General features: G+C 44.6%; 1 protein-coding gene across 1 annotated transcript in view; it reads left to right on the top strand.

Annotated features, from left to right (window-relative positions):
- Window positions 1-16,421, top strand: part of NINL (ninein like) — a 112,764-nt gene extending 96,343 nt beyond the window's left edge. The window contains exons 21-23 of the mRNA XM_036417653.2: window positions 9,791-9,976; window positions 11,759-11,872; window positions 15,670-16,421. Of these exons, the coding sequence (XP_036273546.1) occupies window positions 9,791-9,976; window positions 11,759-11,872; window positions 15,670-15,861 (492 nt within the window). The 3' untranslated portion in view covers window positions 15,862-16,421. The remainder of the gene's footprint in view (window positions 1-9,790; window positions 9,977-11,758; window positions 11,873-15,669) is intronic.

Genomic DNA, 16,421 nt, shown 5'->3' with positions numbered 1-16,421 from the left:
TCTGTTCTTGTGCCAGTACCAGGCTGTTTTGAGAACAGTGGCTTTGTAATATAGTTTGAAGTCTGGTTTTGAGATCCCTCCTACTTTTCTCTTCTTTCTCAGGATTGCTGTGGCTATTCGGGGTCTTTTATTGTTCCAAATGAACTTTTGGAGAGTTCTTTCTAGGTCGGTGAAATATGTCGTTGGTATTTTAATGGGGAGTGCATTGAACCTATAGATTGCTTTAGGAAGTATGGACATTTTGATGATGTTGATCCTACCAATCCATGAACATGGTATGTTCTTCCATCTCCTTACATCTTCCTCTATCTCTTTTTTCAGTGTCGTGTAGTTTTCCGCATATAGGTCCTTTACTTCCTTAGTTAAATTTATTCCTAGGTATCTTAATTTTTTTGGTGCGATGGTAAATGGAATTGCTTTTTTAGTCTCTGTTTCTGCAGTTTCTCTGTTGGTGTATAGAAAAGCCATGGATTTCTTGGCATTAATTTTGTATCCTGCTACATTGCCAAATTCATTTATTAAGTCAATTAGTTTTTTAATGGAGTCTTTTGGGTTTTTTATGTACAATATCATGTCATCTGCAAATAAAGATAACTTTACTTCTTCTTTTCCAATTTGGATGCCTTTTATTTCCTCCTCTTGTCTAATTGCAATGGCTAGTACTTCCAGTACTATGTCAAACAGGAGTGGCGAGAGTGGGCATCCCTGTCTTGTTCCTGTTCTTAGAGGGAATGGTTTTAGTTTTTGCCTATTGAGTATAATGTTGGCTGTGGGTTTATCATATATAGCTTTTATTATGTTGAGGTATGATCCTTGTACTCCCACCTTGTTAAGAGTTTTTATCAGAAAAGGGTGTTGGATTTTATCGAATGCTTTTTCTGCATTAATTGATATGACTATATGATTTTTATCTTTCAATTTGTTTATGTGATGTATCACGTTTATTGATTTGCAGATATTGTACCATCCTTGCATTCCTGGAATAAATCCTACTTGGTCGTGGTGTATGATCTTTGTGATGTTCTTCTGGAGTCGATTTGCTAGAATTTTGTTGAGGATTTTGGCATCTATGTTCATGAGGGATATTGGCCTGTAATTCTCTTTCATTGAGTTGTCTTTATCTGGTTTTGGTATTAGGGTGATGCTGGCTTCATAGAAGGAATTTGGAAGTGTTCCTTCCTCTTGGATTTTTTGGAATAGTCTGAGGAGGATAGTTTTCAGTTCTTCCTTGAATGTTTGGTAAAACTCTCCTGTGAAGCCATCTGGCCCTGGGCTTTTGTTTGCTGGAAGCTTTTTGATGACTGTTTCAATTTCTTCCCAAGTCACTGGTTTATTGAGATTTTAGATTGTTCCTGATTGAGTTTTGGAAGATTATATTTTTCTAGGAATATGTCCATTTCCTCCAGGTTGTTCAGTTTGTTGGAGTAGAGTTGTTCATAGTATTTTGTAACAATCCGTTGTATTTCGGTGGGGTCTGTTGTTATTTCACCTCTTTCATTTCTGATTTTGTTTATTTGGGTCCTCTCTCTTTGTTTCTTGGTTAGTCTGGCTAGAGGTCCATCTATCTTGTTTATCCTTTCAAAGAACCAGCTCTTGGTTTTGTTGATCTTATGTATTGTTTCTTTAGTCTCTATGTCGTTTATCTGTGCTCTGATTTTTGTTATTTCCTTCCTTTTACTTACACTGGGCTTTTCTTGTTGCTCTTTTTCTAACTCTTTGAGTTGTAGAGTTAGATCATTTGTTACACTTTTTTCTAGTTTTTTGCAATAGGCTTGTAAGGATATGAACTTCCCTCTCAAAACTGCTTTTGCTGTGTCCCATAGATTTTGGATTGTTGTGTTTTCATTGTCATTTGTTTCCAGGATGTTTTTAATTTCTTCCTTGATTTCTCTGGTAACCCAGTCCTTGTTTAATAGCATGCTGTTTAGTCTCCATGTGTTTGATTTCTTTGTATTATTTTTATTGTAGTTAATTTCCAGTTTTATGCCATTATGGTCTGAGAAGATGCTTGATATGATTTCTATCTTCTTGAATTTGAAGAGACTTTGCCTATGTCCCAAAATGTGGTCTATCTTTGAGAATGTCCCATGTGCATTTGAGAAGAATGTATATTCTGTGGCTTTGGGTTGGAATGTTCTGAAGATGTCAATTAATTCCATCTGGTCTAGTGAGTCATTTAGGATTGATATTTCTTTGCTGATTTTTTGTTTAGATGATTTGTCGAAGGGTGACAGTGGGGTATTAAAATCTCTTACTATGATTGTACAGTATTGCTGTTAATCTCTCCCTTAATGTCCTCCAGCAGTTTTTTTTTTTATATATTTGGGTGCTCCCGTATTGGGTGCATATATATTTACCAGGGTTATTTCTTCTTGTTTGATTGCTCCCTTTAGTATTATGAAGTGGCCTTCATTGTCTCTTGTTATGTCCTTCACTCTGAGATCTAATTTGTCAGATATAAGTATTGCTACCCCAGCTTTCTTTTCATTTCCATTTGCCTGGAAAACCTTTTTCCATCCCTTCACCCTCAGTCTGTGTGCATCTCTTTTTCTGAGGTGGGTTTCTTGTAGACAACAGATGTATGGGTCTTGTTTTCTTATCCAATCTGTTACCCTATGTCTTTTGATTGCAGCATTTAAACCATTTACATTTAATGTTATTAATGATAGGTACTCATTTGATGCCATTTTATTCTATACCCCTGTGTTCCTTCTTTGCTTCCTATTTCTTTATTTTTACAGTAGACCCTTTAGCATTTCTTGCATTGCTGGTTTGGTAGAGATAAATTCCTTTAGTCTTTTTTTGTCTGTGCAGCTCCTGATTTCCCCTTCAATTTTGATTGATAGTCTTGCTGGGTACAGTATTCTTGGATTCAGACCCTTTCTTTGCATGACTTTGTATATTTCATCCCATTCCCTTCTGGCCTGATATGTTTCTGTTGAGAAATCAGTTGTTAGTCTGATGGGGGTTCCTTTATATGTAGCTTTCTGTCTCTCTCTGGCTGCTTTTAAGATTCTAACTTTGTCATTGGTTTTTGCCAATTTAATTATAATATGTCTTGGCGTCAGTCTTCTGGGATCCATTTTGCTTGGGACTCTGCGAGCATCTTGGATTTGTGTGGGTTTTTTCTTCTCTATCTCAGGAAAATTTTCTGTCATAATTTCTTGAAATACATTTTCCATATCTACCTCGGTTTTCTTTCCTTCCGGAACCCCTATTATTCGAATATTGTTTTGTTTTGCATTGTCCCAAAGCTCCCGTAGGCTCTCCTCCTGCTTTTTAATTTTTTTTTCTAGAAGCTGCTCTAATTGGGTATTTTTTTCCATCTTGTCTTCTAGCTCACTGATGCGATCCTCTGCTTCTTCTAGTCTGCTCTTGATGCTTTCTATTGAGTTCTTCATAGTAGCGATGTCATTTTTCATTTCATCTTGAGTCATCTTCATTTCCTCTTGGGTTTTTTTCATTTCCTCTTGGGTCTTACTCATATTGTCAAATTTGTCTTCCATTCTTTTTAGCCATCTTAAGATCGTTACTCTGAATTCTTGCTCTGGTAGGTTGCTTGCCTCTATATCGTTTACTTCCTTTTCTGGTGAAGCCTGCTTTTCTTTCATATGCAGGCTGTTTTTTGGTCTCCCCATGATCTAGGATGTCTGGTTGTGTAGTTCTCTCTCTCCTGCTTTGATTTAAAGGCACAAAATACAACACAACCAGGTACAACACACAAGGCACTGAATAGAAATGTTTTTGCGATATTAATAACCACCAATAAGGGTGACTAGAACCCAGCTAACAAAAACATACAATCAAACAAAAAGCATAGGCAAATCAGTCTTATAAAAGAAAAGCATACAACTTCAGTAAAGTTAACATTCAACATACAACTTCAAAGAGTTAGAGAGAAAGAGTGTTTTGTTTTTTTTGTTTTGTTTTTAGGACAACTGCGAGGGAGGTGTGAATGGGTTTGGAGCAGGTAGTTGGAAATTAGATATATCCAATATACAAGTAGGGTGAAATTTTAGGAGGGGGTAGACAGAAGGAATGGGGGAAATCTAGAGCAGGAAAGGGTTAAGATAAACAGGGTATCAAAGGAAAAGATTGGAAAGAGGGTGAAGGCATAAAGGTAGGGTTGAGATAGAATAAAGTGTTGGAGAAAGAAGGATAGATAAAGACTGTAGTACAGTAATCCTGAAATTAAAAAAAATATATATATATATATATAATCAAATGAAATAAAAATAATGAAAATAAACAAAAGAAAATAAGATGAAAAAGGTAAATTAGTAGTAGTAATAATGTTGATTACATATACAATGTAATAATTATCAAGATAAAATCAAGTGAGGAAAAATAAAAAAATAATTTCTTGAGTAAACGGTGCAAATAATGAAAACAAAAATAAAAAACAAATTAAAAAAGTAAAAATAATAATAATTTTATTATTATTATTTATTATTATTATTATCATTATTATTTATTTATTATTATTATTTAGTATTTAGTATTTATTATTTATATATTTATTATTATTATTATTATTATTATCGCTACTATAAAAGACACTTCCAAATAGATCAAATAATAATAATAAAAATAATAATAATTAATTTCTAGAGCACATGTGTCAAACACAAGGCCCGCGGGCCAAATCCGTCTTGCCAGGCCTTGCAATGTGGCCCGCACCGCGCTGTCATCACTGCACTCCGCTGCGTTTCCATCACAATGACAGTTTATGACTGTTCAGTAAACCATTCGGCCCGCGATTTAGGCTGGATTTTAGATTTTGGCCCCTTCTCTGATTGAGTTCGATACCCCTACCTAGAGCCTCTCCAGCTTTTTTTTTTTTTTTTTTTTTTTTTTTCCTCTCTGAAGCTGGAACTACGGAGGGGGAGAGGGGTCAGTCAGGTCAGAGCAACTGGAATCTCCCGCAACTCTCCAATATCCCTTCGAGCCGGATCCAAATGTGTTGCTCTTTAGATATCTCCCCTGTTAGGAGCCCCGTCCACTTTCAAGGGTGACAACCGTCCAACAGCGGGGGCTTCTGCTTATAATCACCGCCCTTGTCCTCCAGCTTCTGCGAGCACGCTCTGTGCGCAGGCTTTTTGTTTTTGCCACTAGCGCTCTCCACCCTCTCTCTGCGAAATCTGACCTTTTCGCTGTGCAGTGGGGCAATCCTGTGAGGGCAGGTGTTCGCGCCGCCTCGGATCCGCGTTCTGGGGGTCACAGATGCTTGGTGGTCGCTGCGGCTGTGGATATTCAGGCCTCTGACACGATCCTATCTTCCTCTCAAGATGGCGAGGTTTCCCCGTCCAAGCCGGTAGGTAGCTCCGGGCAGGGACACAGCCCTCGTGGGTGCTTCCCTGTGAGGGGCACCTCTGTCAGCAGCCCCAGCAGTTTCTTCTGGTGTTCACTGTCTCCCAGCTTGCCGATAAACACTCACAGCACAAGACCCTCAGTTGCTCTCTCTTTCTGCTTTGGGAGAGGGTTCAGAATCCGCCCATCTATTCCTCCGCCATCTTACCTCCCGAAATCTAATAATTTTAAACCTTGTTTTTTCTGCCCTGGGAACTAAGAAGCAAACTTGTTTACATGTAAACTTGCCCTTAGGCTATCAAAAGGCGTAGCCATTCAAATGTAAATGAACACATTGTTTAAAGATAGCTGCTGATTGGAATTGGATTACCTGTTCTGGGTGGGAAGGGCTTGTCCTCCCCTTTCTCCATTAAAATTAAGGTGTTAGTTTTAAAACCTCTTTTTGGCAAGAGACCTTAAACTTTCAGAACTTTAAATTTTTCAGGTAGTAAATCAATTATCATTTTCTCAAATCAATAATACCTCCACATGCCCAAGGATACACTTCACACAAAAGACGTTTCCAAATATTGGGTCGGCAAGTAAGTAATTGCGGGTTTCGCACATATATGGCTTCAGTTGAATTTTTAGGTTTGCAGACGTAGTACAAATGTAAAACACATTTTGTTATTTGATAGTTGGCTATTCAGCTGTTAATCAGTAAAAAAAGTTTTTTGATCTGTTTTGTTGTTTTCGTTTGGCGTTCGTTGAAAAATGGAAAATCAAAAGGAACATTTTTGTCATATTTTGCTTTTTTATTTCCACAAAGGGAAAAATGCATTGCAAGCTCATAAAAAGTTATGTGCTGTTTATGGTGACGAAGCCTTAAAAGAACGGCAGTGTCAAAATTGGTTTGCCAAATTTTGTTCTGGTGATTTTTCACTCAAAGATGAAAAACGCTCTGGTCGTCCAGTTGAAGTTGATGACGCCCTAATCAAAGCAATAATCAATTCGGACTGTCACAGTACAACACGTGAGATTGCAGAGAAGCTTCATGTATCACATACATGCATTGAAAATCACTTAAAACAACTTGGCTATGTTCAAAAACTCGATACATGGGTTCCTCACGAACTGAAAGAATCACAGTTAACGCAACGCATTAGCAGCTGCGATTTGCTAAAGAAACGTAATGAAAATGATCCATTTTTAAAACGACTGATAACTGGCGATGAAAAATGGGTTGTTTACAACAATATCAAGTGGAAAAGATCGTGGAGCAGGCCAGGTGAACCAACTCAAACAACATCAAAAGCTGATATTCATCAAAAGTAGGTTTTGTTATCAGTTTGGTGGGATTACAAAGGAATTGTCTACTTTGAACTCTTACCACCCAACCAAACGATCAATTCTGATGTCTACATTGAACAACTAACGAAATTAAACAATGCAGTTGAAGAAAAGCGGCCCGAATTGACAAATCGAAAAGGTGTTGTATTCCATCATGACAATGCAAGGCCACACACATCTTTGGTCACTCGGCAAAAATTAATGGAGCTTGGTTGGGATGTTTTGCCACATCCACCATATAGTCCTGACCTTGCACCATCTGATTACTTTTTGTTTTGATCTTTACAAAACTCCTTGAATGGTAAAAATTTCAATAATGATGATGATGTCAAATCGTACCTGATTCAGTTTTTTGCTAATAAAAACCAGAAGTTTTTTGAACGTGGGATTATGATGCTGCCTGAAAGATGGCAAAAGGTCATTGATCAAAATGGGCAATACATTACAGAATAAAGTTATTTAGTTCCATGAAAAAATTGTCTTTGATTTTCTTTAAAAAATCCGCAATTACTTACTTGCCGACCCAATAGATCAACCAACCTCATCCAGACCCCCACACAACGCACTCACAGATCAACACCCCAGCGCTACAATAACTCAACACATCTAGATCTAAGCCTTCATCACTTGATTCAGCAGACCCTCAAGTTCCCCCAAAAGTTTCCAGCCATGTCTGAGAAGCAGCCCTGGGGCATGGGCAGGCGAGGAGCAAGCTGTTCCAGGCCCGGCTGCTTCGGGCCTGGCCTCTGTTGCTCTGGTTCGTTCCACAACCAGCTGCTCTGGGCCTGGCTGCTCCCGACCCGGCTGTTCTGTGCCTGGCTGTTCTGTGCCCGGCTGCTCCAGGCCCGGCTGCTCCTGGCCTGGCCACTCCTGGCTTGGATGCTCCAGGCTTGGCTGCTGCTGCTCCGGGCCTGGCTGCTCCCTGACCTGGCTGCTCCGGGCCTGGCTGCTCCCTGACCTGGCCGCTCCTGGCCTGGCTGCTCTGGGCCTGACTGCTGCTGCTCCAGGCCCAGCTGCTGCAGCACGAGCTGGTTCCCACATCTTTGTGACTTAGAAGATTTCCCCCAAGACCACACTGATGAAAGCCCAGAGGAGGGAAGCAGAGGCATCTACAGAGCAGTGAAGGCACCTCTGGGTGTGCTGGGGTGAGGATGGGTGTGGAGGTACGTGGAATGGACTCATTGTTATCACTGGTGCATCCACAGATGGTTCTAAGGAGCAACGTCTAGGACAGTGGTCGGCAAACTCATTAGTCCACAGAGCCAAATATCAACAGTACAACGATTGAAATTTCTTTTGAGAGCCAAATTTTTAAACTTAAACTTCTTCTAACGCCACTTCTTCAAAATAGACTCGCCTAGGCCGTGGTATTTTGTGGAAGAGCCACACTCAAGTGGCCAAAGAGTCGCATATGGCTCACGAGCCACAGTTTGCTGACCATGGGTCTAGGAGGTCACAGAGCCAAGCAGGTGGGACAGGCACTAGCAGGGGGGGCAGCTTGGATGAGGCCAAGGGAGGTCCCAGTGCTGTTTATTTTTTAAAAACATGCTGACCAGCCGAAACCGGTTTGGCTCAGTGGTAGAGTGTCGGTCTGCGGACTGAAAGGTCCCAGGTTTGATTCCGGTCAGGGGCATGTACCTTGGTTGCGGGCATATCCCCGGTAGGGGGTGTGCAAGAGGCAACTGGTCCATGTTTCTCTCTCATCGACGTTTCTAGCTCTCTATCTCTCTCCCTTCCTCTCTGTAAAAAATCAATAAAAATATATTTTAAAAAATAAAAAATAAAAAAATAAAAACATGCTGACCAAATCCAGCATTCTGTTGGTCCATCCTGGATTCAAGGGGAGGACACGGAGCCCACCTGTCAGTGGGTGACGGCACAGTACCCACCTGTGCATGAGGGAGAGGCTCAGAGCCCCATCTCACTGGGGCAGAAGGAGCAGCCTGTGCACTCCGGAGCTGGCCCAGCTCCATCTGCGTCTCCCTTCCATGAAGAGGGAGGTGAAAAGGACTGGAAAGAAGTCAGCTTGTGGAGGCTTATGGGCTAATTGCCGTGTCGATAGTCACAGGGACTCCCTGCTCTCCCCGAGGGAAAGGTCCAGGTCGGGCACCAGATTCAGAGAACAGGAGGGTGGGCGTGGAAGTGCAGTGAGGAGCGTAAGGCAGTGTGTCCAAAGGAAGCGTGCACAGTGCATCTCCCTGGGCTGACTCCTGTCCTGGAGAACCTGAGTCAGTGATGATGTGGTCGCTCAGACGGTCCTCCGGGGATGTGAGGCGACGTGGTGACTGTTGCGAGGAACCTGGGCTGGAGGTTTGCCGCCGCTCACTCTTGGGTGGCACCCGCCCTTTCTCTCTGGCCACGTGTTCACTTTGAGACCTGCCCTAAGTGGGGTATTTTTGAAATTCTTGTAAGGGTGTCTTTGAGCCAAACTGATGACATATATCATATATCAGCAAAGATACCCTCCAGAGTGTGACATTCGATAGGGCCTCAGAGGGCTGACGTGGCCAGTTCTTTTAGGGGCCCAGGGAACAGTGCGAGTTCTAGATGAAGCCTCGGTGCCAGAGTGAATTAAATGGCGTTTGGATCTGACCTCCTGATTGCTTAGTAAGAACCCTGGCCACATGATACCAGTTCAATCATGAGGAGTCAGCATAACTCCATGAGTTCTGGCAGTCCTCTGTGGCTGGGGAGCCTCATCCCACAGCTGCTCCCAAGCTTCCTTCTGCTCTCATTGTGTGCTAGTTACCCCGTGAGTCTCAGAAGTGTCAGTTTTCCACTTAGATGAGTACCGTATCTGGCTTGCATGTATTTAAATAATCAGGCTCCAATGAGGCATGCTGGAATGTAAAACTGGACAGAATATACCGTGATCTCCATGGATCCAATGTGAAGTCTCAGTGTCATTCTGAGGATCACGGTTTTTCCTCTCACTGCAGCTCTGGCTGCCTAGCACTTATGCTGATTGAATTCCAGTAATAGGCCCTTTGCAGATACTGCATTCTGCTGCAGATGCAGGGACCAAGAAGGAGAGAAGAGGCCTTACTTGTGCTTCCAGTTGTAGGGTGTCTTAAACAGTCCTCGTGCCTGGCAGTGACCCTGTAGCTCTCAGCAGTCACTCCAAAGCTGTTGTGGCCTTTTCCCCATACAGCTGCACGGAGCCCACCCGAGTCCTCACCAGCCCTCGCAGGACTCCCACCAGCTGCAGAAGCCGACGGAGCAGAGCCCTGCGGGCTGCAGGGCAGAGCTGCAGCGGCTGCTGGAATGGGAGCAGCGGGCGGCTCAGCAGCTCGGCCAGCAGTGCAGCCTCCAGCAGGAGGAAGCGAGGCGACAGCGGGTGAGTGGGAACAAGAGCCCTGAGGTTCCAGCTGATGGTGACGGGGCGTGCGTGCGTGCGTGTGTGTGTGTGTGTGTGTGTGTGTGTGTGTTGGGAGTATGGGGAGAGTGGGAGGAAGAGAAGTTGGATCGTTGGTCACTCAGCCTAAAACTATCCTAGTGCCAAGAGGAAGATGGCCCAGCAGCCATCCGAACTCCATGAGAACTGGCTGTACAGAAGCAGTGGGGTCCGGATTTCCACCGTGAATAATAAGGAGTCTTACCAGATGCTGAGGAAGGAAGGACCCGGGAGGTGAGAGGTGCAGGGAGCCCTCTGGGAAGGTGTCTCCCGCCCTCTGGGAGGCACTGAGTGAGCTGACCCTGAAGGTCTCTTCAGCCTGGGGCCCAGATACTCTCGGCTGCAGTCTGACCTTGGGGCTGCAGTCTGTGATGGGCCCGAGAGCAGACATCAGGGGCCACACACTAAATGCTGACAGGACTGACCGGTGAGGCAAAGGATGCTGACCCCCGGCTGTGTAGTCTTCCCATTTCAGTGCTGCTGATTCAAAAAAAGCCAGAAACTAGACCTTTACATAAGCACGCCCAGTTTCAAAATGATGCACCTAATTTAAAAAAAAAACATCTTAAACTGTGATGCAGACTGAAAAGAAAACCCACCAAGGGCAGATAAGGAATACAGAAGCAACCAATTCATGCGTCTTATGTCAATGTTTCTCTTTCTCTCCCCATCCTCCCTTCCTTCCACTCTTGCTCTAAAAAATCAATGGGAAAAAACTCAAGTGAGGATTAAAAAAAAAAAAAAAAAAAAAAAAAAAGAATAGTTCTCTAATCAAGTAAGGATTAAAAAAAAAAAAGGATTGGACGGAGGGCGGGGGGAGGATGGCCATGGAACAAGAGGTCAGCAAGGTAGCAGGATTGACTTGAGGAGCTGGCTGTGTGCACTGCCCGCAGAGCCTGGGGCCCGGCTCCCCCTCCTCCCAGCTGAGTAGCCTTGGGCCAGTTAACCTTTCTGGGCTCCAGTTTCCTCATTTGTAAATTCCGATGTCAGCTTACAGCATTATTGTGAAGCATCAATGAGTTCACACTTCTAAAGTGCTTGAATTGTCTGTGGGACGGGTGCACCCTGTGTAAGTGGTTAATTTAAAAGCCTGAGAAAGTAACTTGATCCTGAGTAACACAGTTCATGAGGAAAAGTTCAAGGCAGGAGGGATGGGGAGATCAGGAACCAGAGGGCAAAAATCAGAGCAAGACTTGAAAGGTGGGTAAAATTTAATGTTTGTAAAGTATAAACTCAACAACGAATAACCTTTCAGCATTATGTAGAAGTGTTCAGCTAGAGATAATGATAAACTATGATAGATTAATGACAAAACAAAGAAATTTGATCAGAAATTCTTTAGGGATACTTAGTCTGCTAATTAAAAAAAACAAAACAACATCCTTTTATTGATTTCAGAGAGGAAGAGAGAGGGAGAGAATCATTGATTGGCTGCGTCATGCACCCTACTAGGCATGTGCCCTTGACTGGAATCGAACCCAGGACTCTTCAGGCTGACACTCTGTCCACTGAGTGAAACCAGATAGGGCAGTCTGCTAATTCTTGAACTACAAAAATAATAGTTTTGTGGTTTGTGACAGAACAGTTTTTTAACTTACTCTATACAGAGGAAAAGTTATCAATAGTTACTTTCATATTTGCACATTTTAGCTAATTTCCACTCTAAAGCCTGAGAAGATTAAATGTAAATGTAAAATATTGGTGTGTAACCTTGTTTTGTGGCAGGAAGAACATAAAAAGCAGCTTAGAGATGCAGAAGAGCAGGTGGAAGAGGTGGAAATGATTTTGAAGAACATGGAAATGCTCCTGCAAGAAAAAGTGGGTGAGCTGGGAGAGCAGGTGAGTGAGGGGCTTCTTTAGTACACAACAGTGTCCTCTTTTAGAACTCTTTTTGTCTTTTTATGGGTGGTCATTTGGAACCAATGAATCTGGGGCTCTGCCTAAACTTCATTTTTAGAATCTGATTAGAGAATACTAGAGGCCCGACGCCCAAAGATTCGTGCAAGAATGGGCTTTCCCCTGGCTGCTGGCACCACCTTCGCTCCAGCCTGAAGCCACCTTTCCACCTTCCCACTCTGCCCAGAGACCCTGAGCAGCTGGGGCAGAGCAGAGTGCCTCCCTCATCGCATGGTGATGATGCAAGCATTCTGCCCCGCCCCTGGCTGCTGTGGTGGGCGGGCAGTCCCGGGGAAGGGAGTGGATGGGAGCAAGACAAACCCTTGTGTTGAGGGCTGATTTTCAATAGATCACATGAGGGAGCTGCTCTGCTGTGTACAAAACCCCAGCCCAGAAGCAGGCTGTGAACAAATGGTTTAGCACCAGGGGCTGATGGGGGCCAGCTGGCGTGGGGGGGTGGGGGGGGGAAGAGAAAGAGATCGTAGGCAGTTGGCTGGCCACAGGAGGTTGGCTGAGGGAGTGCACTGACCACCAGGGGGCAGCTCCCGCATTGAGCATCTGCCCCCTGGTGGTCAGTGCACATCATAGTGACTGGTGGACCAGTCATTATGGTCCTGTTCAGTTGTAATGGTTGCTTAGACCACATGTGTCAAACACAAGGCCCGCGGGCCAAATCCGTCCCGCCAGGCCTTGCAATGTGGCCCGCACCGCGCTGTCATCACTGCACTCCGCTGCGTTTCCATCACAATGACAGTTTATGACTGTTCAGTAAACCATTTGGCCCGCGATTTAGGCTGGATTTTAGATTTTGGCCCCTTCTCTGATTGAGTTCGACACCCCTAGCTTAGACTTTTATATATAGAGACTAGAGGCTTGGTGCGTGAAATTCATGCGCAGGTCCAGTCCCTAGGCCTTTCCTGCGATCAGGGCCATCTTCCCCGGCTGCGGCAGCCAGTTCCGCTGCCCCCCTCCACACCTCCTGGCTCCCCATTTGCCATCGGGTCGTCAAAGCCTAATGACCAGGGAAGGGACCAAGAGGTCAGCCATTCCTGCCTGCTTGCCAGCCCTACCCCCACTGTGGGTCGCCCTGTGTGTGTGGGATGACTGGCAGGGTGAGGGGCTTGGCCTGGCACTGCTGCCACCCACCTTCGGGTCCGTTTGCCATCAGGCCAGCAGGGGGGAAGGGACCAAGAGGGGGTCAGTGCACCTCATAGTGACTGGTCGAGCAGTTGTTCTGGTCATTCTGCTGTTATGGTTGCTGGGCTTTTTATTATATAGGATAGATAATTAGAAGCTATTGGAAAAATTTACGTAAGAGAATGAGCATATATATATATATATATATATATATATATATATAATTTTTTTTCTTTTTTTAATAAGGAAAGGGAGGGATAGAAACATCAATGATGAGAGAGTCATTGATGGGCTGCTTCCTGCACACCCCACACTGTTTTGTTTGTTAGACCTCACCTTGCCTGGACCCACCCCATCTCCTCCTTCCTCCATGTGCCCAGCCTGGGAATTGAACCGTGACCTCCTGGTTCATAGGTCAATGTTCAACCAAGCCATGCCAGCCAGACTGATCTATTTAAAAAGATATATCTTGATTGGGGCGGGGAGACCATCTGGGCTGCTGGAGAAAAAAACAAAGACCACAGCCGCCCTGAGCATTTGGTCTCACCCAGCCAGCAGTTAAGTCTGTGGAACACCCGCGGGGGGAGTGCTGAGGGAGGAGACCAAGCTAGAGGTGAAGAGACACAAAGGCGAATGCCAGCTACTCCAGAAAGTTCTATTGTAGTGCTAGAAGTTAAATGTGAGAACCTGGAGAAACATTTGTATTACATAGTAATCCAGTATGGATTATCTGAGGGCTCCTAAGCCGCTGAGACATTTGTCACCTCTTGTTCCTAAATCTTCGCAGAAGGTTCCCAGGCTGTCACTCTGAGGCCCGTCTCTCTCCTTGTCTACCTTCCTGGCTTTGCTGTCAGCCACTAACCCTCTCACTGTCCCCTTGTCCTTACTTTTCCGCCCAGTGTCAGATTCTGATCCTTTATAATCACTCATTTGCACGCTGTGTGCTTCCTCACCTGGCAAAACCAGTTCTAGTTTAATCTTGTGGCTTTTGCCCACCAGGGCTTCCCACACCCCTGGCCTGCTGAGCCCTCTCCCTCCCCTTCTGACCTCCAGCACCTCTTCTCTCCTCTCAGCTGTCCCCAGAAGTCCTCAAGTGTCCAAAGCGAATGTGCACTGCCCTCGGGCCATGCACACCTGGACCCAGCCCTGCCCTTCCTCTGGGGCCCTGGCTGCCACCCAGCACAAACCTGAAGGAGGCTTGATCTCACCAGTTCCCTGCTCTTCACAGAAATACCTTCAAAGAGTTGTCTTTGGTTCACTTGCCATCGACTTAGATCCAAAACCTTAGAGTGCGGTGGGCTCCTCCCCGCACCCACCCCTTCTCCGTCTCCATCTAGTCCACCAGCTCCGCCTTCAGAGTGGAGACAGCCCACCCCCGAACTGGCATGTCTTATTTCCTCCTCTAATCCGTTACCAACCCCACAGCAGCAAACAATCCTCGCCAAGTGTGGTTGAGGCGCTGGCTCTCCTCTGCCTAGAACCCTCTTCCCCAGGCCCCTCAGAGTAAAAGGCAGAGCTTTTACAGTGACCTCAAAGATTCTGCAGGATCCGTGCCCTGCACAGGCAGCCTGGTAGGGGATTTCCTCGTCACAGGCCTGCTGGCCAACCTGTCACCCTCAGCATGCACCCTCTGGCTCTTCCTATTTATTCCTCCCTCTGCCTGGAATGTTCAGGATTTACTCCTGTGCCTTTTCAGACCCGTTCAAATGTCAGACAGACACCCTCTGTTCTAACCAAAATGGAACCCCCCTCAGCTGTCTGGATTTCCTCTTAGCACATCTCACCACCTGACACACTGTATGTTTCTGCTGTCTCTGTCCACAAGAATATGTGCTCCATGAGAAGGGTTCTGCTAGCAATGAGGGGTGCTCTGAATGAATGAATTCAGTGTTGACTTAAGAAGCACAAGGTCAGGACGTCCTTGCCTTTGTATCTTGAACAAGGACTCATGACTAGAGATCTTGTGCCCCCATCGCTGAGATGCCGGTGGCTGTGTGTGACTGCACCGGTCTGTGAGGGTGGGGGCAGTGCCTCAGTGTCCTGGGCGACACAATGGGCTTGCGGAGCACACTTGGATGAACACCACGTTTTTGGTACTTTTGACAATTTCCTTGTTTTACATTGCCCAGAATAGTTCTTTTTGAGACCTGTGATTTTGGCCTTTTGTGTCTTCATTTCATGGTAAATTCTATGATAAAGGTGACTTTATCAGATAGTTCCTAAGATTCTCAATTTCCTGTCTCATGCCAAGATAACAAAAATTGCTGACATCCAAGAGTGTTGGTCTGCGGACTGAAGGGTCCCAGGTTCAATTCTGGTCAGAGGCATGTGCCTTGGTTGCGGGCACATCCCCAGTGGGAGTGTGCAGGAGGCAGCTGATTGATGTTGCTCTCTCATTAATGTTTCTGGCTCTCTCTCCCTCTCCCTTCCTCTCTGTGAAAAATCAATAAAATATATATATTTTTTAAAATTGCTGACATCCAATGTTTGTATCAGATCTGTAAGAATCCAAAGTATGGTTTGAATAACGATGGAAGAGCAAAGGGCTGTGTAGCATTTCTGCACTAGATTCACAATAGAGTATGGCTTTCTTCCCTCGCTAGTTTGAGAAGAACACAAAGTCCGATTTGCTGCTCAAGGAGCTCTACGTGGAAAATGCTCACCTGGTGAAAGCACTTCAGGTCACTGAAGAGAAGCAACGAGGGGCTGAGAAAGAAAACCGAATCTTGGAAGAAAAAGTAAGAGCTCTCAACAAACTAATCTGTAGAATAACTTCAGCATCCTTCTCTGTGTAGATTGCTTGTTTTCCTGAAATTCATTTTGGAAGAGCATCTTTTAAAATTAAGCCACTGTGATGCCATAATTTTCTATGGTTCGTTGGCCATGCACTCCTGGACATATGAGCCAGACGCTGGGCAAACAGACATGCTGGAAAAGACTACATCTTTATTAGTAGTCCAAGGTCATTTCCACTTGTGCTTAGTTACCGGTGAAATCAGATCATGGGGGCTCTCAGCAAAGAATGACTAAAAGACATTGATAAAGTAAAACAATATCAGTGTGCTTTTGACTTTGGCTGCAGAGATTAAAATGCAAAATTGGAGCTCTGCAGTTTTACCATTCCACTCTTACTGCTTTGGGTTTAAATCATTAGTATTCTTAATGGTGAGTCTGTACAAAAATTCCAGAAAGGCTGTGTGGCTGTCACCCAGTGGTAAGGGACAAAGGAAGGGAGCCCTGTAGGGACTGCTGCACCATGGGAAGTGTTTGGACAATGCTTAAGTCTATGTGCTCAGGGATAATGATATTTATTGCGAATGCAATCTTTTCCTCCTTGAAATGTCCTCACACTGGA

Source organism: Pipistrellus kuhlii, unplaced genomic scaffold (assembly GCF_014108245.1).
Source record: "Pipistrellus kuhlii isolate mPipKuh1 unplaced genomic scaffold, mPipKuh1.p scaffold_m20_p_6, whole genome shotgun sequence".
Taxonomy (NCBI): Eukaryota; Metazoa; Chordata; class Mammalia; order Chiroptera; family Vespertilionidae; genus Pipistrellus; species Pipistrellus kuhlii.
This window is presented reverse-complemented; position numbering and strand designations above follow the sequence as displayed.